The following is a 26,866-nucleotide window of genomic DNA, read 5'->3' as shown; positions in this document are numbered from 1 at the left end:
CAATAACACCTAGAAGAAAGATATATATATAAATTTTCAAGAAAAATTTATGTTGTGGATTCAAAACTTTTTTGGTGTGACTTTCGCACTTAACAACAAACCAACGAACTTTGCGGAAGCAACGGACTGCAATTGACACCAAATTTAATGGAATGATGATGTAGCTAAACAAATGTATTACTTTTCATATTTATAATGTAAGTCAATTTCAAATATTCTTTAAAATTGCCTTTTTTTTAGAATTATTTCTATACATTTTAAATTTTCCACTTTTTTTTCTATTTTTATTTATTATTATTATTATAATTATTTTTTTTGGCGCATCGACTTCTTGGTCATTAGCGCCCTTATTTATTATTATTATTTTATTGTTTATTTACTCAGTTTGTATTTATATTAATGTCGTATTATTTCTTTGTACAGACCCTGAAGAAGGAAATAAATTTGCTGAAACGTCGGCATAAAAAAAGAAATTTGTCTATACAACTTGTTGGCCGTAGCAACAAAAATAATATATTAGCAACGGTCGAAAACCAAATTATCATAATAACGAGAAATCAACCTTTTTGAAGTATCTCTATCATCCAAGGTTTTGTAATTACGTTAATATGCTTTAAAGGGAACATGGTTGGTAATTTTCATGTTGAATATTTTGTTTTTGGCAGGGGAATAGTTGTTTGAAGAACTGAGATAGTATCGGAGTAAGATAGAACGTTTCTAGGACGGTTATTGATCGAATCTTCGTCACTATAAATCCAGAATATTTACTGTTCAACGTATTTCTTCTGTGAGTAAACAATACATTAAACTTAGTTTGCAAGGCTGCAGCGGTATGAGATCTCTTGTATGTCGTATCCAAAAAAGTTCATGTCGCAAAATAGTTACGAAAATTCTTGAATTTATTCTATAAATGAATAATATGGTAGCATCATAGCAATTTAGACTAACGACTTAAGTCGATGTTTAAACATCGATTATTTCAAACTCTTATCTGCTACTGCATAGGATAATTCATGTTGAATACGACACACGACAGTAGTGATGGGCAGAACGAGTCCGCGTTTGGAGTCGTTGGATTTGAATCGGTTCCAGGGTTGGAATCGATTCCAACAACTCGTTCACTGATTCCAGTCTGTACTTACCCTATGCATTAGTACAAATGTCACGCATTGTAATTAAATAAATCATTAAAAGTTAGCTTTTCCAGTTAATAACAAAACTATATTTCTTTAACACACATTAAGTAGTTCCCTAATTTCCAATTGATCTGATAAATATAAAATTAACAACGTAACCAAATATTAACAAAAATAGGCTAGTCAAATATAAAAATTAAAGCAACTGCAGTTTTGTCGTTATCTAGCTTGACCACCGGAGTTAACTTGATTCAAGAAGAAAAACGCAAATGGGTAGGAAATTATTCCCATAAAAAAAAATTATAACCCTTCAAACAAAATGATAATTACTCATAAAGAAAGAAATATTTATTTACTATGAATTAATATCAAGCTTTTAAAATAGCTTATTATTTTACAAAAAGAAAAAGCTGTGTGCCAAATCTTTAACTTAGCGGCTGGACGCTCTTTCTCTTATCTTCATTGGCGAAAGTTAAATCGTGTACATGTCATGACGACGATCAAAGTAATACTGAGCTAAAAAATAGTATTACCTAACTGGTTTACTTACTGCTGTATCCCTCCCACTCTATCACCTATTTCACAAACATTCGTCGATTGGAAGTAGGTTTTAGTTAAATATTTGTTTCATTTGAAAACAAAAAACATTATAACGCTTTCTCAAGATGTTTTTAAGTTTTAAAAATTTGTTTTTGTCCATTACTCTTGTAAAATACGAAGAATTTCAAATAAAATATAATGCACAAACACAAATGATCTAGAATGCAGGTGGAGTCAGTCGTCGTTGTCATGGTGATGGAACCGTTTAACGACTCCGGTTCCAGCTCCAGCATTTTCTATTGGCTAGATTCAGTGAACGAAAAAATGGAACGAGTCCGGTTTCAAAAGGATTTAAATCACTCCGGATTTGACTCCACCAATTCCAGTGGATTTAACCAATGAAATTGCTGTTGTTGGGCCGGAGTCGTTAAACGGTTCCATCACCATGACAACGACGACTGACTCCACCTGCACTCAAGATCATTCTGTGTTTGTATATTATATTTTATTCGAAATTCTTCGTATATTATAAGAGTAATGGACAAAAACAAATTTTTAAAAATTAAAAACATCTTGAGAAAGCGTTATAATGTTTTTTGTTTTCAAATGAAACGAATATTAAACTACAACCCATTTCCAATCGACGAATGTTTGTGAAGTAGGTGATAGAGTGGGAGGGATACAGCAGTAAGTAATCCAGTTAGGTAATACTATTTTTTAGCTCAGTATTACTTTGATCGTCGTCATGACATGTACACGATTTAACTTTCGCCAATGAAGATAAAAGAAAGAGCGTCCAGCCGCTAAGTTAAAGATTTGGCACACAGTATTTTCTATATGTAAAATAAAATATTAAATAATAAGTAAAGTAACTACAGCATTGCTTTTTAATTAATGAGATGGGTGTGCCTGGTGTTTCTTTGCAAGGTTCGCTATATTGGGTACGAAATTATTTTTCCTTCGACTCCCTGTCCTAGATCGACCCCTACTTTTGTTTAGAAATTAACAAAATAATAAAATGAATATTATTTTAGAATTGATATTCTAAAAAAACCTTCGAACTTATTTTATTCTTCAAGCATCAGTATTTAAGCTCGCCAGGTTTTGTATTTTGGTGTGGATTCCTCTTACAAGTTGGAATGTGTCAGTGAACTTCTACATAGTAGCCTTAAGTCAGTTTTATTTTAGTGTAAACGACTACAGTATTAATTATTTTCATTTTAATTTGCCTCAATTTTTTGGGGCGGGGCGGAATCACTTTTTTTTAAAATAGGGATTTGAATCAACTCGTTCCACCATCGGATTCGTTCCAGTGGAACGAGTCCGCTCTAATAGCCCATCACTACACGACAGTCGTTACTATTTCGCTGTGAGGTTAACAGTAGCGCAAACCATTTTGCTAACTGACTACATTGAAAGTACTTTAAAAAGGCTTTTTTCAATTACACTTTCAATGTGATTATTTAGGAATTGATTTTTTTTTGTTTATACAAAAAGTACTTTTCAGTATGGATAAGGACAAATTTGAATACTACTTCTGTGGTATGACTTTTGTCGCTAAACAAAGGTCCCATGAACATTGTGGAAGTAATGGATTGCCTCTGACACCGAATTCAATCAGAATTCTGGGAAGATCACAGTTTTTGAAGACCCTCTATCATCCAAATATTTGTCTTTATGTTGATATTCTTAGAGGGAAACATGGTAATTTATTTTTATTTTATGTTGAATGTTATGTTTTGTCAATGAATTTTAAATCAATGAAATTGGTTTTAGAAAGGACTGTGATTGTAACGGAGAAAGTTGGAACGTCTCTTAGCAATTACAGATTTAAGAGCTGGCTTGAAGTGTTATCTATGGCCAGACATGTGCTTCAAGGATTGGACTACATCCATAGAAATGGTGTTGTGCATAGATTTCTAGCTAAAGAAAATATTTGTAAAGATCACAATTCTTGGAGACTGTTCAACTTTGGACTGTATTATATGACCGATAACGGAGCTGATGTTCCTTTCCCTATAGGGTCAGAAAAAATTTATTTATCAATGCAAGGATTGTAAAATCTTTCTTTGCTCATTATTTGCTTTCATTGTATGCCAACTTAGCAGAAGATTAAAAACACTTAACTGGCTCTATTTTAGACTTTTTTTGGCGGGTAGATGCGCAAGAAGAAAAAACTACAAGTCACGTTTAAACTAAAAAATTATTTCAATCATAATCTGATTTAAAATTGTACTCATTTTTGCAGATGCCTTAAGTACACTTGCCCTTTGGTCCTTTACATGGGTCCGCATCATGTAAGTTCCTGCAAAGCAGACATTTGGTCACTAGGTATTATTCTTACTGAACTATTACTGGATTGTAATCTATGGAAGGATTTATCTCAAGAAGATACCATTAGAAAGATTTTTGAACTTATTAAGAAACCTGGTAGTTTTTTCCGAGAGATGGCTAAGGATGCCTCTAGAGAAGACATTTTTTCGGTAAATAATTGAAATTTTTAATTTAAATCTGTTCATTGCTCAATGAAAAGCAATGTAACTTCTATTTGATTTGTGACATTTTTAGAAACTTCCGCAGGATATAGTAAATTTTGTTGATAAAGCATTACAAGTTGACCCTCGCAACCGACCATTGGCGAAAGATCTTTTGAAGGATGATATTTTTTATTTAATTAGGCAAGAAGTCGCACAATCTAAGTAAGTTCATTTGTTTTCATTTACATGTTGGTTGGGTGCGCAGTGCTTCAACAATCTTTTTTCGTGACTATCTGCTTCATTTTCGATTGGTTTTAGGATGAGATCAGACTATAAAAGTCGCTGATATTGTTAGAAATGGATTTTATAAAAGGTTTAAGAGTCTTGCTCCCATTTTGAGAAGTATTTTCATGTTCGTCTTTACTTCACTCAATACACGTGTCAAAGTTCAGCCTAGATTTGGTCTCAAGAATCGATATTATAAACAAGTAAAGTGTTGAACAATGCTTAGCTAGTCGAAGCTAGCGCTTCAAAGTCCTTATGTCGCACAAGTGTCTAGGAATCGTGGACCGCCAATTTCTCGAGACTCTGACGACTTCAGGTCGGCAGAGAAAATAGGATCTGGGATATTAATCTGAATATCTGGAATTTGTAGCCAAACAAATTTCTATATTATATATTTTTTTCGACGAGAAATTCAGTACTCTAAGGTGGAAGTTTGGTTGGCGAGAGTAAGTAGGTTCTTTGGAAACTTCGTTAGATTAAACTTTTTTATGGCATAATACTCCAAGGCCAGTCGAAATAAAAAAAGTTCATTACTTGTCTTGAGTTTATTGCAGAATAACCCGCCCGTGCGGCCACTATGATAACCGCAGGTTCCTTACGGATTATTGCAGCTTAAAGAGGCAATGTTTTTGCCGGGAATAAAAAGAAATGGCACTGTCACTGCGTAAGCTTGTAAAAATTAGGTTTTGGTTCTTCGAAGAAGAAATACTTGTGCCTCCAAGCCTTTTGTCAGAAGCTATCTTTTTCTAAGACTGCTAAGGCTAATTGAACAGCCAGTATCTTATTTGTTCAAAAATTAGCATGTGTTGTTAATAAAGCTCTGGTTTTTACAGAATAGACAATCGCCAAATGTGTGAACAAAGATTGGATCAGCAGAGTATTCTAGAATTATATCACTACTGGCAGCTTGCTGGCGGCGATGTAATCTCAGAGTTGAAGAAGGACGGACTGATGAGAAGCCGTCTACCAATTCTTAATTTACCTAATGTTGTACTGTTGGAAGGAAGAACACTTGGAGTGGCCGCCGATTCTAATATAATGCCTTCGTTAACAGTAGTACATCTGGATGCGACTCACATACTGCACAGGCTACGAAAGTTGAAACATAATTCAACCAGGTCTGCATGCTAAGTCCAAGATATCCGTTTGCTTGATATTCGAAAGACATTCCAAAAAAAATAAATTAAAATAAAAACAGAACACGTTGGATGTTTGAAATTTCGGTATAGTAATGTTCAACAAGTTTCTTGTTTTGTTTTACATATACCCTAGCCCAACTACCACTATGTCGATAAACTTTTAAATTTGGTTTTTGCTATGTTATTGGGATTGGAGGCAGAAATGAGGTATAAACTCTGAGTAGTTTTTAAATTTAAGCTGAGAACCAGTTAAATAGGACATGCTAAAGTCTTATTATTGGTAATTGTTGTCATTTGATGAAAAGAAATGCCTCATTCATTTATCTATTTTATTGAGTTCAACACCTGGAAAGTAAGGCGCCAAGGTTAGAGGCGAGACCTGTAAAGCTAATATGTATTGTGGTACTGGGTTCGATTCCCGGCCTTAGGCTTTGGATTTTATTTAATGGTTAATAAATGAAATATACAGTAAAGTATGTTTGCTAGTCGCCTCCGTCCAAGACACCTAATTGATAGTTGGACGTAAAGCCCGCCTGAAAAAATAGGCAATTACTTACTTGGAAAGTATGCCCCAGCGGTGGTGTGTGGATAAGACAAAAGTTGACGGTAATGCGTTTGTTAGAATGTACCCCAAGTGAAATGATTCAGTAACGCTATCTGTCCGGAATAGGTTAAGGGGGGAATAGTTGATGACATTCGATCGTCTCACAGTACTGGTACCATACGAGACAGCTTTCAAAAACTGCATAGGATCATCCTAACCCCTTCGCGCATTTCAGGGAGTTCAGGTGATGTCAAATGGACCGTCCGAAGAATATTAAACCAAGCTAGTTTGAATTCAAACACTTCTGACAGGTCTTGAATTATCCACCATCGATTTGCTGTGCAACAAAATATTGCATGTAAATATAATCCTCATTTTAAGGTCCCTCGATTTTTAGCAAAACACATAATTAAGATTTTCTCTTTTAGCATTGTTGAAAGTTAAAATAATGTATTCTTTTGGTTCTGAGCATCATCAGCGGGACTTAAGGTGAGTCCCGATCCTACCTTCAGTCACCAGATGGGCGCGAAAGGGTTTGGAGAAGATCAAGAGAGACGTTTATCTCGTTCTCCTTTGCGTCCTGAGTCTCTCTGAAGGCGAGTTCGTAATGGCGATCTTAAATAAGTAGCGTGATTCGCTTATTTTGATTTATTTATTTTTCATCGGAGTATGTAAGTAGGCCGGTATGTAATTTATTCGAAAACTCTCACTGTTTGTTACAGATTGCAATTAACCACAGCACAGCCATGTGAGACTCAAACTCTACCCCTAGTTATCAAGGAAAGAGACACTGAATACCAGTTTGTTCGAATCCAGCTTTTTAACGAAATTTTGCATGTAAATATCGGGTACCTTATGTTAATATCCCTTGATACTTAGCATAACATATTATTAACACTTTCTCTTAATGCAATTGTTGAAAGTTGTAATTCTGCTACATGCTAGTTTATGATTACTGTAAATAACTGCAGCAGCAACCCAACACATTAATCTGGTTCCCGCATTTGAGAACGTTAATCCTTAAATTCAAAAAACAATTTTGGATTTTACCTGTGCTTTTAATTATTTAATATTAGGTGACTTTTTTTTTTTTACTGACGGGGGACTTTAGAATGGTACTTGAAAGTCATACCCTGAGAATGCTCTAAAAACCTATTTTAATGGAAAGTGTTTCTAATAAAGATCGTAGGTGTATTTGGGAATGAAACCTATAATTTAATCAGTTGAGCGATTTTTTTTTTTTTGTTGTAAAATAGATTATATGGTAATTAAAGACAGTGGCCGTACATATTTAAAGTAGTATACTAAAATTGTTTAATTAAATAGTTTGTTTCAGGAAGATGTTTACGTGTTGTTTTGGTTAATAGTTTTATTAGAGTAATGTAAAGAAATTTTCTTAGTTGCCTACGAAGTTAATAGTTAATGTAGATTTGCTACAGTTCTGAGCTTAGAAAAGCCGTGTTCTATTGTGCGATTGTCCTAAGATTTTTTTTTTTTTTTTTTTTTTTTTTTCAATTCTTACAATCCAAGTAACGTGCAGGATTGTTCTTTGAGGAAGCGTCACACGTACCTCAAAAGTAGTTTTATTATGAACATGTTTAATACTGAAGTCTTACAACTTTTAGAATTGCAGTAAGAAAAAGTCACTTGAATTAGATTTTAAGTTAAAGTGTACCTTTATTTCTGTGCCAAAATTACTCTTCATCAGTAATTATCAATTCTTCCATAGTTTTATAAGCACTTATTGTACCCTCAAGTTTTTGTTTATTTGCAACTATTAAGTTTAATTTTATTTTGTTAAGGCGATGCCATTGAGTAGGGATCATCTGGTGAAGGTAGCAAGACAAGACATTGCACCGTTTGTACGAGCTCAGGTTTGGTCCGAGCTGCTACATATCAGTCCAGATTATCAGACTCAGTACAGGCTGATAGACAAAGAATCTCCTTTACCTACAGATAGACAAGTCAGTCCTTTACTTTAATTTATTTTTTTACTTTTTTTATCCCTCCAAAAAGAAAGAAAAGAAAAAAAAAGTCATAAATCCGATCCTGGACCTGGTGTAATCCAACTGATGAACACAGCTCACTTATTTGTTAGATAGAGGTCGATATTCCACGTTGTCACCAATACAATGAGCTGCTGTCCTCGAGCGTTGGTCACTTGAAGTTTAAGAGGATTTTAAAAGCTTGGGTGAAGAACCATCCGCACTACGTTTACTGGCAAGGTTTAGATTCGTTGGCGGCACCTTTTCTCTTTCTGAATTTTGATGATGAAGGTAACTAAAATGTTCACTGCTTTTGCCAAAAATAAAATTAGTAGTGATAAAATAGTTTATTAATTCAAATCTATCAAACTTTTATTTTCAGCCCGAGGCTATGCTTCTCTTACCAACTTCATTTCCAAGTATCTGCATAATTTCTTCCTTCAGGACAATTCAGCAGTAATTAAGGAGTATTTGGCCAAACTGAGACAACTTTTAGCTTTCCATGACCCGATCCTGGCCAGTCATCTCCACTATATTGGCTTCTCTCCAGAACTGTTTGCTATTCCCTGGTTTCTCACCATGTTCTCACGTAATGTTAACTGTAAATTTTCTAGTATGTGTATACTGGTTTTACTTTCTCAGACGAGTAGAATAGAATGTAACAATGGATTATTTAGAGGGAGGGAACGAGTGAGACGGTCAACAGAACCAGAGACCCACAAGGTTCTAATATTGTAACACATCCTGATTAACCGAAGTTAACCAATGGCCCAGGGTACGCAAACTTAATGCTCACAAGCGAGTTTTTAGAGAGGGCACTTCCTTACAGCTCGACTCTGTAGGCGTTTCAACGCCCATTTCGTGGAAGCCGACTTGACACCCTCGCAAGAACAAAGCACGTAGGACAGTGTCTTTTCCTCAGTCTAGCAAACCCTGTGATGAGCAACATTGTCAGATGCAGCAGACTCATATCTTTTGAGCCTGTGCTATCCAATTAGCAGACCCTTCATTACTCTTCATTATAGCCACCTAGCTTTAATAAAGCAAGTTATCTGTAAGATATCTGCTGCTCTTATTTCATGCAAAACGCAATCTTTGATTGCACATAGTAAGTTGAAGTTCTTCTAGACGCTATGAATCTTATTTGCTTCATTTAATGGAGATAATAGTGTGCTCTTTCGTGATGATGCTAAACTTTATTTCACTCGTGTCGTCGCACAATACTTGGAGCTTGTAGGCGGTGTTTTCGTACTGAAATGGTTAGGAGCAAGTTCTCTCAATATGAACCCTGTTGATATTCCAATACCAAAGACGTGTTGTGGTTCTACTTAACTGATTCCGAACAGTTCGAATAGTTAAAGAATAACACTCTTTTCTGGCATTATGCAATAAAATCCTGGCGCTTATTTTGTCTAGATGCCTAGATGTTGAGCAATTGAGCAAGGATAGAGGTGGTAATATTCTGTGCCTTCTATTCATCTTTACATAATTAATATTTTCATTGTTCATGAATAGTATTCTGTCGACTGCAGTCTTTTTATGTCATTTTGTTGCTATTATTTTCAGATGTTTTTCCTATACACAAGATACTGCATTTGTGGGATTCCTTAATACTAGGCGATGCTTCATATCCACTTTACATTGGCGTGTCAATGCTCCAGCAACTCAGAAATGTCCTGTTAAATTCAGGGTTCAATGAGTGTATATTACTATTTTCTGATCTACCAGGTTAGTTGTATTTTATTTATTTATTTAAGTTTTATTAAAACTATCCGGTAGGACTGTTGTATAAGGGTTGATCGTCAAAAAGTGCACGAAGAAGCTCAACGTTGTCTTTGACAATTTTTTTTTTTTTTCTATAAAAGATAAAATTCTCAAACTTTCTTCAAGTTATAGCGCAAATCCTCGTTTATAACCGTTTTGTTTTTCAACAGCTCAGATCTAATAGATTTTGAGAAAAAAGATGCTGAAAATGAGCATAAACGGCATTTTCAAAAATTGGTCTTGTTGTTACCTTTTTTGTAAACAACTTAGCGCCTAAACCCGCGAACCGATTTTCATGAATGAGGTGTCATTCGATTGGGAATTTTATATAGATATGCCTTTTGGGGGTCTCGATCCTGTCCATCGAATGGGAGAGGAGTTAGCCCTATGTATGTGAGGCCCCCTCCAAAATTATTATTACTAATAACTCTGTAAATCTGAGCCCGATTTTGAAAAAATTTGGCAGGTTGAAAGGGATTGGGCCCCCTTACGTAACATTAAAGCAACGTTCTGTTCTTACATCTATTAAGGGGAAGTATGGCAATTGTTTCAAATTATCGATGCGTGAACCGATTTTCATGAATGAAGTGTCATTCGAATCGAAATTTTGTACAAGTTGTGCCTCTTAAGGAGGGGGGCTTGCCCCACGCCAGTACGGCCCTCTTTAAAACAATTATTACTAATATTTCTATAACGGTCAGTCCGATTTTGATAAAATTTAGCACAAAGAAGTTGTTAAAGCTTCCCTACGTGACTTTAAAGTGCCATGTGCTCTTACACCTACTAAGAGGAAGCACTGCAATCGTTCAAATTATCGACGCGTGAACCGTTTTACGTCAATGAATTGTCATTCGATTCGACATTTTATATTGATACAGATTTTGTGGATCTCGACGTCTACCATTAGAAACGGAGTCTACCCCACTTAAGTAAGGCCCCCCTCTTAATAAACAATAACCTTCGTCCAATTTTGATAATATTTGGCAGAAAGAAGTGGTTCGAGTTTTGCTAAGTGAGATTAAAGTGTCATCTTTCATTAGCTGGAGATAGATAGCATTTTGTGAAACGAAAGAACCCTGGACATTATTGCCCAGAGGAGGCTTCAGGTGTCAGTCAAAGTCTACATTTTTCTTCCGTACCTGAAATTGTGCGGCAATCAGACCTTATTTGAACTCTTAGGATCTCCAGGACTTCTTTAATTTGTGCAAAAAATGTTTATTACGCTAACCGCATAGCTAATCCCTTCCCTAGTAATCGTAGTTGAAAGAAATTTTGATGTTATTTTTGAAAAAATGAGTAAAAGAGAAAAACCCATATAGTAAATTCGTAGTCTACTGTTTCGAGTTTGAGCTTCCCTACGATTTATCGGTTTTGATATATTAGTTCACACATTTTCAGATGATTAGCTTGCTAAAAAAAAATTTTTCTCACCCAAGGGATTGCAATATAAGAAATTAAAAAAATAAAAATTAATAATTTTAGTTGAGAAAAATTGGTTTTAAAAAATCATTTCTTAAATCAGACGATATATACTGGTCTTATGTTCAGTTTAGTTTATATTATTCTTAACAAACACACAAAATGGATATATGTTTTAAATAAAATTGTTATAATTTGCTCCAGAGATAAATATAGAAAAGTGTGTGATGGATTCAATTTTGTACTACCAAAGTACTCCGAGTAGCGTCACTTACAGACAACACCAGCTGCAAGGTCCTCGCAAGAACTCACTGGTAAATATGGAGTTGATTAGATTACTTAAAAGTTCCTATATTTAAATAAATTAAATAGAAATTGAATTGAACATACCTGTTTTGTATTATAGGATTTGTTGCCAATTTCAATTGCAGAACTTCAAAGTGAATTCAGTCCTCGAATTAGTGCCTCTGAATTGCATGATCTTATAGTAAAACCACTGTTAAGATCCAAAATACTCGTGGTTGACATTAGAGAACAAATTGCGTATCCTTTAAATTTCTACTGCAATAAGTACAACCGTATGTCATAAGATTGTTCGATTACAAGAAGGCTTTCTTTTCGATGACTCATTAATCGCAATTAATTCAGTTCTCCAAATAATACAAGAACACCGTTTTTGCCGTTTTTATAACAGACTGCGTGAACACTTAAAGTCTGCTAGAAAGGTGTAAGGCATGTAAAATATCTTACCTACAATATAATATTTCCAGAAAATGTTTTCAAGACGATGGTTGGTCCTCTTTGATTTTGCAATACACTAACGCCATTTAGAGGGTGCTTAAAAGTTCAGGGTGGAGCACTAGTAGAGTGGGAGTCAAATCTAACTTAGGCTCAGGCCTGAGTACAGCGGAGCGGGGAGTTGAGCTTTTATACCCATTACACTGTATACAGGTATCCTGAGAACGAGCGTTTGGAACGGAGCGTGCTGTGTGTGTACAAGCATGAACATGAACATCAAACTAGCTTGTTTTTGTCAGCGTTTAGAGCGGTTACCATTATTTTGAAAAAATAATTTCAGAAAACTGAAATTTGGCAGCCTTAATTACCATTCACTTACAAAATTACTGGCAAGAAATTTTGGCATGGCATCTCAAGAAACTTGGCTAGAAAGGACCTTTAGGTCTTCTCTTCCTAGGAGCTTCTTACTGTTCACTGTCCAGTAATGGAAATTGTGGTCTCTTACGAGAAAACACTGTCTGGAGACCAGCAGTGCATTTAAAAAAATTCAAGATTTTGACGCTCCTTAAATTTAAAAAATACAAATATTTAAAAAAATTAAACAAATATAAATATATCTGTTTGGTAGTTCCAAATACCTGCAGTAAGAGAAAGTTTACTGTGAAACGTTTAGAACCCTTTCTCTTATTTTATGTTTTATGCTGAGAAAAGCTGTTTTTGGACTTCTTTTTCTATCTTGATTATCTTTAATATAATGCAGCTAAAGAAACCTAAAATAAATTGGAGACGATACTTAACAAGCGAACTTGCTCAGAATCCCCTTCAAGTTATTTTATTTTTTTATTTGGGGAGGGGTAATTAAGAGGTTTAATAACAAAAGCTGAGATCTCTAGCTTATGGCTTAAGTACGCAAAATAAATATTTGAATTCCTTAAATGTGTGCAGATTTAGTAAACTGAGGATAGAAGGTAGCGTAAATATACCTTGCAGCAGCGAAGAACTTAATGTAAAAGGAAATAAAAAGTCAGAAATTGGATTTATACAAAGACCAGAAATGGCAGTTCTATATTCCAATAAAGGAAAAATTATTGTCATTATTGGCGAGGAAATGAAACTTACCTCGGAGGTAATTAAACTTAATATGTGCCTTTATAATAATGAAATTAATTCACAAGTAATGAGTATTACAAAGTTGACAGTTTTCTTATAAAACAAAAATAGTTGGTTATGTTAATTTTAGAATTTTGTGTTAATGTTCAAAATGTTACATTGTAATTGTTGGTTGGGTGAGTCATATTTTTGATAGCTGTTAGATCTCTCTTGCTGACAGTTGGATCCCGCAGAGTCATAGACCAAAACAAAGTATAGTTGGATGGACTTTAATCTGAACTAGTAAGGTTGGTTGTAAAAGAAGTTAATACCATCCAATACCTCATTTTTTTTCTACTGAGCGCTTTTAGTATATTCTATCTAGCTGTTGGCTGTAAAGTTCAGAATTCATGGAAAACCCATCGTGAACGAATCACTTCCAGTTAACGCACATCTTCCTCACATGTAACCCACAAATTAACTGGACTGACTGGAGTGTTTCCTTTCTGATGTTCTTGTTAGATTATTCTAGATAAATCTGGCACTTTTATGGGACTATCTCTCTTTTTTCTCTAAAAACTCGTTAGAAATCCTTAGCGCTACCTAATGGTCTCTTGAAGTGCCTGTTTTTCTCATTTGATAGTACTGCTTTAAATTTGTTGGGTTCTTAATGATGGAAACAATGCTCACTTTTGAAATCAAAGATAATAAATCCTATTTATAAGTTGTTTGTATAATTGACTTCGATGATTACTTAGACTAATGTTTTGCCAATTATTCTTCCAAACGTCATTATCTCTCAAAAAAAATTGTAATTCGCTTCTTTGTGTGAAAGGTTGCCAGTTTTAATATAACCTAGATCGATCAGGTCGATCTTCAAACATTGTTTTATAATAAGTTGATCGAATAGTGTAGCTGGGTCCGGACACGTCTTCTCGAGGATTAACTACCTCTTTTTTCCAAAAGAACGATTACAGGGGATCAAAATATATATATGTACTTTTATGCTCAAAAAACATTGGAAGAACTTATTAAACCAGATTTAATAAAAGACACAAATATTTGTTGCAGTTCTGTAATTTCCTAGTTGGATGCGGCTTTCCAAAAGTGTGTAGTTTAAGTGGAGGTATTGCAACATTGCAGAATTATCGATACGATGAGATCTTGGTTAAATTCTAGTCATAAACTGATCATATTGTATCCTTTGTTTTCTCAAGTTGTACTTAGATATATGTAATCCTCCTCTATCCCTGCGATCTCTTTGATTTTTTTTATTTGAAAAATGTTTATTGGGAGAAAAATATTGCTTGCACATGTTTAGGTGCTATTCTTGAACTTAATATAGTAAGAAAGAAACTAATTATTATTTATGTTGTTCAGGCAATGCGTTTTTATTGTGATTGGTCCATGGGGCAGGACCAGGTTCTCTACAGCCAATGCCCCAGAATATTCATATTGCTATTCCAACAAAACGACCACAAAAGGAGTTTAGGACAAGAGTTGCAGTCTTAAACTTCTAAAAACTCTCAAGAAATACGAACGAGGAAAATATTCTAAGCTTCTATAATCTAGTAACGGTCCCTCCCTGGGAAACGAAATAAGAAATTTGAACTTTTAGAGAGTTTTCTTTTTTGAGTATTGCTGACAACTCACAGGCCAGTAGTTTGTAAACAACACATATTACTCAAAACATTTATTTCAGGGAAAATTAAATCAAAAATTCATCTCGAAAACAATACTTTTTCTTAATTACTAAAAAAAATAGGCAGATAAATTTGACCTTTCGGTGAACTGATTTCATTCATATTCGGATTTTTGCTACTAATTCTAGCTGAAATGGTAACTACTAAAACACACTAAAGGTTATTTTAGATCGAAGCTTTAAAGTAACTTCTTTCTTCTAAACAACCCCAGAAATGATATTTTCTGAAAAATGTTTTAAATATTTTTTCTAGCTATCAACTTTTGATAACTTTTCTAGTTACCAAAGTGACTTTGAAGTAACTTTGATAACTAGAAAGTTTATAATTTTCAAATAAAATCTTGAGTTGTTTTGGAGTCAGAAAAAAAGTGTAAAATTGATTCGGAAAACTATTTTGACCCAAAACCTTATTGTTGGGGCTATTGGGGTCCTATCCAAAACCAATTTTGGGGGCCCTAAAAATTCCTGAACTTGCATAAAAAAACTTCCTTCCTAAAGTGAAACATTTTTCTTATGATAATTTATATATTTATCTTCTGTGCAACGTTGTGTGTGGTTATAACGGACATGGAAGTATTCAATATTTATTTCATTAAATGTCATTTATTTGTAATAACAAAAGAAATTATTAATTTAAACTGAAATATGGTAAGAACGAATGTTAAGCATGCATGTATATATGTCTCTTCATGTAAATATATATATATATATATATGTATGTATGTATGTATGTATGTATGAATATGTATAAGTATATGTATATGTGAGCGTATATGAATATATTGGATGTGCCTTTAGTAGAGCATAGTGTACTAACCTCAATATTATATTACATTATTGATTCATAATGTGCTAAAGTTAATTATAAACTGTTTTAGTGTATTTTTTCCTCATATCATTTGTCACTGCTAAAAAAATTTATTTACAGTAAACAACTTTTTTCGTCTTCGTAGGAGACTCACAAGTTAATGTTCAAACAGAACTTAAGCTTTTGCTGATCTAATTCCCTTCCTGACAAGGTATCTGTGAGCTATGATTCTCATGATCAGCATTTATTTCCATTTGAAAGATTTTAATCAGTCCTCGCTTACTGATACGGCCATTTAACGAACTTTTTTTTTACTATACTTTAAACATAATACATAAATTGTTCTTTAGAAAGAAGCCGTACAACACACGCTTCGTTAAAGGTCTCCTTAGTAGAATTTTTCTTGAAAGAAAATTTTTCAATTCAAATTAAAGGTCAGCGTTTTTAAACGTGAGAGCTATTATTCGAGTACCAATCTGAGATCCAAGCCTTCGTGGCTTGCTGTCACAGAAGCTTGGAATCCACTGGTGAACGATTTCCCTGCCCCCTTCCTAATCACTAAAAAATACTAACTAATACTTTCAATTAAAATGGATGTGGTTATAATTAAAGCAAGAATGGCATCTTTTGAGTCCATTAGGAAAACAATGTGAGAGAGTTTTAATCTACTTATAATGAATACTTAATAATTACGCTTCTTCGTGCACATTTTGACGATCAACACTTATACAACTGTCCTACCGGACGATTGTAATCAGTTACTATAAATTACATTAAGAATATTAAAGACATGATAGTATTAATTTAAACTAAATTTATGCCAGCTGATTAGTGGAAATATACTAGCATTTCACAACTACACAGAGTGGTGGTGCATTGTTGCAACAACTAATGAAATACTGTTTACACCATGCGAACACAAAATACCATTGTTCTTGTTCTAGACTTGTTTGGTATTAACGTAGCCTAATACGTACAACTGATAGGTTGAAATCGTTGAAATGACTGGCGAATGAGTTAGTGAGCGAAATTATCTGTTTATCTACATTTTGTGTGCACCCATTTCCAAATGTAAAAATTGTTTTTATAACCTTGACTGCACGCACTCGAACATTTAAACAAAGAAAAATAAGCCTGCACAGGTCATGTTTAAGTCCCCTTTATTCGATTGTGAATTAAATGTGTTACTTAGAATTAATTTATTATGTTTGTTCACTCCTCATCCAAATAAAGTTCCATATTAACCGAATATATCTAAATGTGTAGAATATATGAACAAAGTTTAAAGAAATTGTTTAAACTTTTTAAAAAAAAAACTCACAAAGTTAAAATCAGGGAGTAAAATTGGCTGATTTTGACTTTTCTAGGTCTCCTACTAGAACTCTACACGAATAGCTAAATTTGTTCTTTCTGCGTTTATTTTTTCCTCATCTGAAAGAATTAGCTAGACCTTATCCTTTTTCTGTGAAAGGTAAAGAAAAAAAATTACTAGATTCAAACCGACAATTTTAATACATCATTTTATTATTACAACAAAACAAAAAGTACGTTTTTATAATGCTAAAAGTAATTGGCCTTGTAAAAGTGTCAAAAAAGAGAAATATATATATATATATATATATATACAAGTTTCGACAAAAGTTCAGCTGAGACCGTCTTACAAAATCTACAATTAAAACCTTAAAAGCAAAAAGCTATTGACTTTTCAAGTTTTTCTTTATTTACATTTTACTCAAAAACCAACAATTTAAATAACTTATACATAGAAAAAACGAAAAATTAAACTTCAGTTTGTGCACTTTCCGGCAGATGCTACTCTAACTGAAATTTGTTTGTTTCTTGTTATCTACAATTAAATGCAAAACAAATTATCTTTACAAATTCACAAATTTTATCACGTCCAACAACTTGATCAGTTTTTTAAAATAATTCCATCTACTGCTAATTTATTGTATCTCTTTCTCTCTTACTTTTGTCCCAAAATAAAATAAAAAATAAAATACAAAACTTGTGTATAAACCTTCAGTTGCGCAAAGTGAAGCACTTAAACTTTTGCATTCTCATTTTCTAAAAAAAAAAAAAAAAAAGTTCATATAAAGTATGGTCCTATTCCCAAAACATTATCGGAGTTATTAGGGAAGGGATTAGCTATGTGGTTAGCATACTGGACTCCCCCGCGGAGGTCCCGGGTTCAAATCCAGCAGCTGACCCTTAGATTTTCTCTTCGTAGGAGCTTCTTACAGCTCACTGTCCGGTGATGGACAGTGATGTCTGTAACGAGAGAACACTGTCCGGAGGCCGGCAGTGCACTGAAAAAAGCTCCGGGCGCCAATAACCTTAGATGTTGACGCGCCTTAAATCATATATTAAAAAAAAAAAAATTTCGGAGTTATTGTTTATTATCCTTCCAATTAATTTTAGCGCTAAAGATTTCATAAATCCACAACTGGTTGACTTTACAGCTAATTTAGTCATTATTATTAGTGGAATGGAACTAATGTTGTAGTGCGCGTGATTCAAACACGTAGGTCTCTAGTTTGAACTCATATGGCTGCTCTTAGATTGTTTGTTCCAGCTAACTGTCCGACAATAAATGGAGTTGTGTGTTACGCGAAAACACAGACCGACGAACGCGCCTTAATTAAATAAAATCATCAACATCTGGGGTTAAAACTCGGATGTCCCTCTTAATAAAATTCTTCTTAAAAGTTCTAATTTAAAAATTTACTTCATAATTCAAATAAAACTAAATGTTAGTTGACTTTAATATTATATAGGTTTACATTATAATAGCACGATATTTCTGTGAGAAGCGTGACGTCCCCAAACATATAGAGAATTCTCTGCTATGAAGCGGTAGATAAAGGCAGTAGACCCACACATACTTTACTATTTGTTCTGGAGAAGTGCCAAGTTCTACGTCATACTTCGTATACGTTCAAAGTTTAAAAAAAATGCTGAACTCTATTTGGGAAAATGCCTAAAACTGAGAAAATATCTGTAAAGACGAAGTTTCCAGGTCAATCTATTTTTGAAAAACTCAGGGAGTTCTAAACCGTTTTACCTTTCCTCAGTGCTGCTACGTTAACGTCTTAGAGGGTTGAGCATATACAAACAGAAAAGTAACAGGCTCATAAAACAGCTCTGCTTTGCTCCAGACGCCACCATGTTCAATACCGGGACAGTAATTCCTGGGTACAGACTTCTGATGACCAGCAAATATTTAGTCAGTCCTAGTCCTATTCAGCTTAATTTGTAAAAAAAAATGCGTTGCGATCAACGAAGTCACAAAAGCAACAGGGAATTAATGTATACATTGAATATCTTTAAGAACTGACCCTTTAAGGTGGACACCTAAAATAGAATGGTCTATAGTAGAATGGTTTCTTGGCAATCCCGCCTGACAATAATTCCTCCAAATTTCAATTTTGCTCGATACGAGGTTGATCTTCGCAACAGATTACATATACGTACGGATCATAAATGTAAGACTTCTGAATGTAATAGTTTGGTGGCGTGAATCGACATCTTTTCATCTTTTAGTAGCGACAATATAAGCTACTACTTTAAGAAACATTAAGGGGCCACCCTGTATCTTTCACTGTTTGTAAAATTCAAAGTGTTTTTTTTCTTATCAGACTCTTTATTTAATTTTTCTGGCGAAATATTTTCTGGGCCAGCAGTGCTATTTATTAATTTTAGTACTACTTATTGCAGAAACCAGTTCATTCAATGTAAACGATGAACATATATCATAGAACAAAGGCTCCACCACGCACAATATTAAATCTCTCAGACATTCTTAAAAGAAATAAATATTTATTTAATTTTCAATCTATCATAGCTTTTACTCTTGCGATCTATTTAATTTATTTCTTAAGGTGGTACTTGTTTAATTAGTTTCTTTCGATTTCATTCTTCATGTTAGAAATTTTGATAAGTACAATAGTTTTGATTTTGTAACTTTTTTATGCGCTTAACTCCTCTTCTATGGGGCCTGAATTCTTTATCAGGTCTGTTAAGGTGGAGTTTAAAAAAAAGGATGTCAACAAATCTATTCTGAGGTGTTATCACTTAAGACTAAGACAGTTGAACATTTTGTCTGGGCTACTATAACTGGAGATTATCTGAAGCGTGCATAGGTCTGAGAAAAAAAATAGGCTCGCATGCCGATACGATGCCTTATTGAATATCAGCCTCAGAGAGCTCCTGAAAAGCTGATAATGTGATAGCGCATATAGATTTTGTAGGAAGATGTAGGCACACCAGTACACTTCAACAGATCGCGATGGCATTATTTAAAATTCTGCTTAGTTATCAGTTGCTGAAGGGTATATCCTATCAGATTCTGAAAATTCTCAGGTATCATATTTTGACGGGGGGGGGGGCGCTGTAACGTGAATGGTCACAACAGAAACCAGTGGAGGGACACAATAGACCGATAATCATTCGCAGTCAACAGTATTCTATAAAAAAAAAATATCCCTCCTCCAAACCCGCTTAGAATAAATGTTTAGTGGGTCTGTCAAGAGTTTAAAAGTTTCGCGTACATAATATTAATTCGAAGTTAAAAGAAGATCGTTAGAGCCATTTTCGAAAAAATCTCAAAAAAGTGAAAAATCCCTACAGTGAAGAAGTGCTCCTTCATAAGGTTGAGAGATTTTGGCAGCTAACATTCTGTTAAGTCTCACGAGGGTGCTAAATAGAAATTTGAAGTTTGATTTTTCGTTTTGGAGCTAGAATGATCACACGCTTACACATTATATACACGTTATTTTCTACAAACCAATTCTTAGGACTCAGGAGACAACAAATATTTACGCAGAAAACTCGAAATCAAAATTTTGATACGATCGCAAAAGTCTTTACCAGTCAGTCGTAAGTAAAAACGTTGTCAGTGGTACCATTCTTTTTATATGGACTTAGTTACAATTTTTTTAAAAACGAAAGCCACTTGCTGAAATTTGCGCACTTGATCTACAATTTCCCTGTAACTATATTAATTACTAAAGAAACAGCTGAATTCTGTTTTCTTTTTTAATTTTAATTTAGTTATTTTATGAAACGAAAAAGAACATAAATTGAAAAACCCTTTTTATTCTTGTAACATGTTTTTAAAGATTCTTTCTGGCTGAAATAAACCTTATTACTTATTCTTTGCAAGAGGAATTGTATTTTTGTTGTAAAAATTTACCTAGAAGAACGTCTCAACGTACGGTAGACATTTTTTATGGTACACAACTTAATTTTTTGGTATACTTGAAAAAAAATTAAAAATAGCACTTTAATATTATACAGATGATATAACCGTGAACTGTTGGGAAGGGATTAGCTAAGTAGTTCTTGTATTGGTTTTCCACTCGGGGATCCCGGGTTCGAATCCAGATTTGAAGCCCTTAGATTTGTTCTTTCTAAAGCTTCTCCGGTGATGGACAGTGCTGTCTGTAACGAGACCAGCAATGCACTGAAAAAAAACTCGGGGCGCCAATAACTTCTGATGTTAACGCGCCTTAAATTAAAAATAAAAATAGCAATTAGAGAGATGCTTTAAGTTGTAGTAGCCTGAGAAGACCCCTTCCTCCAAAATTACATTTTCTGGATGTATGCATCCGTTAAAAACTCATTTTTGAAAATGTGAACCAAACTCTTACGAGTGCTGTAAATATTAATGCCTTTTCCCGAAAATTTTTTCGAATAAATAGGTTTTTAATTATTAATGAACGTGATTCTCATATAACTCGGTATTTTTACAAAACGGTTTCGCTGTAACATGGTTTGGGACTTGAAAGAAATCTATACAACTAACACGGTACAAGGATGAAAAAAATTAGATTTTATCCGTCACAGCATACACGATGGACGATCGATTTGGACCACTTGTCCGTTCTGTAGTGTGTGATAGTGTCTTTGTAACAGAAAGGCTTATTCTAAATCTAACCAATGGTGAAACTCGGAAAAAGGTCTGAAATAAAAATAACTGCGTGCAATTTAGGGATTAGATGAAAACAATTATATTATCCAGCATTAAAAAAGCTTGGGTAGCCTTTTTTTGGCTGGACTGGTCAACTGAGGACGACAGTGCCGAAGGAAATAATGGAATTTAACAATTTAATCTAAAAGCCATGAAGTCTTAGCCTAAGTTGAGATTTATTTTCTAATAGGAAATGAAAGAAGCACATCATTTAAAAGAGAGCTTTCCTTTTGCTTAGCAACATGTAAAGAAATTTATAAATACCATTCTACTAAAAGCAATCAGTGGAAAAAAAAATCCGATTCCTGAACCATACTCAAAAAAGAAAGACAAGCTTCAAAAAAAAAAAAAATTGTCTCGAACAATTTTCGGATTCGAATATTGAATTCTTTAGATTCACAGCAACCGTGCCATCAGGGGCCGATTATACACAAATGCAGTATGAGGTGCAGTATACAACATAATACCATAACCAAAATTTAGATCCAGCAAGGAGAACTAACGGTAACCAATACTGATCACACCCAAAATGCATACGTCCCCTTTGGAAGGGAATACCAAATTTAAGCTTTCTGCGATTTTTCGTTTTTGTGTTGTAAAAACATTTCCAGGTAAATCTCTAAATTTCTCTGATTTGTTAAATAAATCATTCGTTTCATTAACATGAAACACAGAAATACTTAATTCTGTATTGGTAAAGATTAATTTTGGGGGAAAAGACAAATTTTCGACTCAAAAGGCTTCTTCCGTCACGAGAAGAAAGAGAAAATAAACACACCAGGCATATTCTAACTAAGCTTGCATCCTATTTCCATGGTTGTCGAATTCGGTCTGTATAAACTTTCTAGGTACTTCATTGTACCAATAATTTGGGCTAAATGTTGTTTTCCATTTTTCTGAAATTTAAAAATTACAAAAATCAGAAAACTTTAGATAAAAAACATACAAACTAATAAATATAGTCAACAAAAATCAATCTAAATTTAATGTTGAAAAACGAAAAAATCACAACTTATTTACTTATTTAAGTTTACAAATATTGAAAAAAGAGAAAAAGAAGCAATATCACCCAAATTTATCGCCTAACACAAAAACAAAATATGTGAATTTTATAAAATCGAGACGACAAAATTCTTTGAGATATCAGTTAAATAACTTTCTTCAATTTTCTTCTTTATTTCTAAATAACACGAAATTCTTTCTCTAAATGATGGCAAAATGGCAGTGAACAAATAAACAACTATTTCGACGCATTTTTTTTATTTAGGAACGATTGCAATACTTCCCCTTAGTAGGTATTAGAGCAGGATGGCACTTTAATGATACAAATGGAACCCTAACCCCTTTATACTGCCAAATTTGATCAAAATTGGACTATGTTTTAGCAAGTTATTAGTAATAATAGTTATTATTTTAATATAGGGGGGCCTGACATACATGGTGCAAAAAAAAAGAACATTTTCTGAAAATGCCGTTTTTTTTCCAATTTTCGGTAACTTTTTTCTCGAAATCTATTAGATCTGTTGATGTAAAAAATTACAGTTATAATGGAGGGTTTGCCCTATATTTTAAAGGGAATTTGGGAATTTTATCTTTTATAGGAAAAGAGAAAAAAATGGTCAAATTCGGGTGTTTTTCAACGTTACGCTTTTTTGTGCACTTTTTGACGATCAGCCCTCACACAACTGTCCTGCCGGACGGTTTTAATTAGTTACCGCCCTGTAGACAACTAGCAAATCAGGATCTGGAAGCACTTATGCAGGATTATTAATACGTAGGACACATTATTTCCTATCGTTTTTATTGTAAAGTTATGCTCTCGCGAGTAATTTTTATTTCTAAAAATGGATAATATAAAATGTACAATATAGTATTATAATCTAATAATAAAAAATGTTCAAATAAAACGAAAAATAAAATTATGCAGATAAGTGTTTAACAATAAATAGATAATTAACCACACGAATATGTATTACAATAGCATAAGACAAAGTAATTATTATTAAATTCAGCCAAGATGAATACATGAAAGTAAGACCAAAATTCACATTTAGTACCTTTAAATTAGTATTTGTTGGGCATCATTCTTTTGATTCAGTACGGGAAAGGTGCCCACCTCCTCCTTTCAAAATGGCGGTAATGGTATAGGATTGTCATATCTTTGGAATCAGCACGCTGAGATCATTTTCAACGTACTTGGATCCATTGTGTGGCGCTAGTTTTGAAAATAATCTCGCGTTGATAAAGTTAATATGATCAACTAGACATGCCTTGCTACTGAAAAGTGGCCACAAATAAGCCAGAACGAGATTAGATGTCTTAACATGGTTATTAAAACGAGACTGCAGGTTGTTATCTGAACCAGGAGAGTCGACGCTCACTTTAAAATTAATTTTTAAAAAGGGGTTTTCATGCTTATTTTTTAAATTTTTAATTAATTAAAAAAGTTTATATTTCACTATTTCTCTAATATTTCACACCAAAGTAAAATAAATTAATCGCCAATATTTACTAACTGAGCTATCTGGCTAGGCTAATGCCAACTACTAATTAGTATCACGGACGGGGGCGTACATACTTCACTTTTGACACTTTTTACAACAAATCAAAGAATTTATACGCAGGATTCAAACTGGGGATCTCCCTTTTCCAAAGCCTTGCTTCATGACTACTAGACCAAGACTCAATGTTTTATTTTATAAAAAATAAAGACCTTTCGTATTGACAAATAAAAACAGAAAATTTTCAGGAAGTTATTAACGCAATATCTCAAATAAGTAGTGTTCATTTATTTTCCTCGAGTGCAATCTCTAGAAATATCTGTCATATCCATTTAAAAATATGAAATGAGCAATGTTTTATGATAAATAATTAATTCCATTTTAAGGGAAAAATCATTTGTCCAAGCAGTAATGTCACATTTTTATAATAACTGCAGATATTTCTTTCAACTGCGTATGCATATTAGTAAAAATTTAAGTATAATTTTTTTTTTTTGTTCAGCTATAGCTCTTAAATAAAAAGTTTTTTTTAGTACAACTGATATATGTTATTTAATGTGTGAGTGCCTTTTAAAATTAAATTGAAGGAGAACCCAACAATTACGACACAAAATAAAGAGTCAAATAATGAATATATACAGGCTGGGAGCTTTGTTTGGAGTACGAGATTACTCCCTTTGCTAGTGTGCTTTTAAGTAAATAGGTGCGAACCTTTCGCCACAATATGAAGCAAGCAAGAGACCTTGCAAAGAAATTGCTTACTGTATGACCCCGTATTATTATAAATTTATATTGAAAGAACTTAGAAACACTGAATACAAGATGCAGTAAAATCTCGGCATATTCCGGAAAATCAGTTCCTTCACAATTTAATTTTTACTGACGACCAAAACATAATAGTGCAAGTTCATGAAAAGTGACAAAAAAAAAATAGCTCAATCCTTGCCATAGAAAGAAAATATAAGTGCATTCTCCTAGAGTGAACTTCAAGGTCTAAATAGTTGGAATTTTCATTCATACTGATATATATATATATATATTATATAATATATATATATATATATAGAATTCAGGACCAATCAAGGAAAGTGACACGTTTTTTAAGGGAACGCAAGCAACCAGAGAGCGCAATATAAAAGTGTGTTAATAAGTTAGCGACCGACTCTATTTACGACGTTTTCTCTTTCTTACGTCCAATATATCATTACATATCAACAAAAACATACTTTATTGCTTTTAATGCAACAATCAAATGACTTATCAACGACAAAAGCTTGAAATTAGGTTTTTAAATTTTTAAATAAACTAAATTCTTTCCTGAAGCAAGCTTTAGAGGCTATTATGTTACTTATTAAAAAGTTCAGGCTTTTATGGAATTCGATGGCCCATAGTCACCTTTTTCTTTTTATAACTTTTCAATTCTTGCAATATATATTTCGTTGCAGCAAAAATGAAAAAAAAAAAAATATTGTATTAAGAAAAATGGCTTAATTCCTAAGGGTAGTATTAATTACAAACTATTGCAATGTATTGGTTCTCTTTAAGTAAAAATGAATGCAAATTAAGGGGAAAAAGCAATCTATTTTATTTATTAATAGAGAAAATTAGAATTTTTATATAAATGCCAAACGTTTCAGCACGGATGTGTGCCTTGTTCGGTGCAAGCTTTCTTGTGATAAGCAGGTTATATTTTCTTCCCAAAAGTTGTTGAAGTTTCTTCAGTGTATAATTTCAAAGCAATCCTTAATTCGGTCAGGTCATTGTGTATGGGGTATATCTTTGTCCAATTTATCCGAACTGAATGCAGGCAATAGTGAGCGGACGAATTAGGACTCTTCTATACGTCTTGTAGCCTGATACTTGTACCTGATACGTGTACCTATTCTCCTAGTAATTTTTAACAAAAATTATAAATAGCAAAGTGAATGAATTACCAAATGTGTGATCCATTGAAGGGCAATGAACTTGATAAGTGAGGAAGCATTGTTTAAACAGGCTGTAGTTTTTCAAATACTTAGGAGCCATCCTCACTAAAAGAGAGCTAGAATGAAGGGAGTCGAGATAAAAAAACATACGTGTGGATACATAAAAAAGATAATTTAACAATAACTCCATACAGGGCGATTCACTTAATACAAAGATAACGAAATCTTAAACACTGACTAAAGCAAAAGAGGAGCGGACATGGATCGGCTAAAAAAACGTTAAGAAGCATCTTTGGCTTAGAATTAGAAGTTGCTCCTACAGAAATGAACAGAAGAAATTTGAGCAAGGAAGCTTTTTCAAGATCTAAAATTGTTGCTAGAATAAAATAAAGGAAAACTGTGCCAACTGGGACATCTTCCAGCAAAGGATGTGAAAAGGATGCGGAAAAAAAAGCTCCCCGCAAAGCATATGGAAAAAAAACCTCTTGGTGGTACAAGTTGAACAGGAAGGGACGTGGATTTTAAACTTCAAGCAAACAAGAAGGAAGAAAACAGTGCTAGTTCAAGCAACTAACAGTGATAACTAGAATATCTGCTAGGAAGGACCTAGAAATAATGTAGTAAGTAATAAAAAAAACAAGAAATGAGAAAAATCTTCATGCTGACGATAAAAAAATGAGACCGATGGGATTTGAATTATCTTTTCATAGCGAATAGGAAGCAACAAACTTGAAGGCACAGAAATAAACGTAGCCGTAGCCACATTACGCCACCATGCAAAGAAAAATAAAACAAATGAAGGAAAACAGAAGGAAGCGAACAAGAAGAGATACAAATAGTCAA

General features: G+C 33.6%; 1 protein-coding gene across 9 annotated transcripts; it reads left to right on the top strand.

The window, feature by feature from the left end:
• Positions 1–765: 765 nt before the first annotated feature.
• On the top strand, positions 766–26,597 carry LOC141457449 (TBC domain-containing protein kinase-like protein). 9 transcript variants are annotated; one of them, XM_074134444.1, is made up of 15 exons: positions 766–787; positions 3,184–3,380; positions 3,453–3,699; positions 3,925–4,159; positions 4,245–4,375; positions 5,272–5,556; positions 6,844–6,958; positions 7,924–8,085; positions 8,220–8,397; positions 8,489–8,707; positions 9,673–9,834; positions 11,494–11,603; positions 11,696–11,832; positions 12,973–13,153; positions 14,497–15,700. In XM_074134444.1, the coding sequence occupies exons 2-15, from the start codon at positions 3,185–3,187 to the stop codon at positions 14,626–14,628; spliced, it is 2,490 nt and encodes an 829-aa protein (XP_073990545.1). In that variant the 5' UTR covers positions 766–787; position 3,184; the 3' UTR covers positions 14,629–15,700. The 9 variants fall into 9 exon arrangements, with proteins under 9 accessions (XP_073990545.1, XP_073990544.1, XP_073990551.1 ...); XM_074134443.1 differs by lacking the exon at positions 766–787 and adding an exon at positions 3,021–3,094; XM_074134450.1 differs by lacking the exons at positions 766–787; positions 14,497–15,700 and adding exons at positions 14,188–14,313; positions 17,075–26,597 and having other exon boundaries at positions 3,027–3,380.
• Positions 26,598–26,866: the final 269 nt, after the last annotated feature.

The sequence above is a fragment of the Rhodnius prolixus genome, unplaced genomic scaffold (assembly GCF_049639745.1).
Source record: "Rhodnius prolixus isolate KJV_2025 unplaced genomic scaffold, Rpr scaffold_16, whole genome shotgun sequence".
NCBI lineage: Eukaryota > Metazoa > Arthropoda > Insecta > Hemiptera > Reduviidae > Rhodnius > Rhodnius prolixus.
The sequence above is the reverse complement of the archived record's forward strand: the minus strand, read 5'-3'. Positions and strand labels throughout refer to the sequence as shown.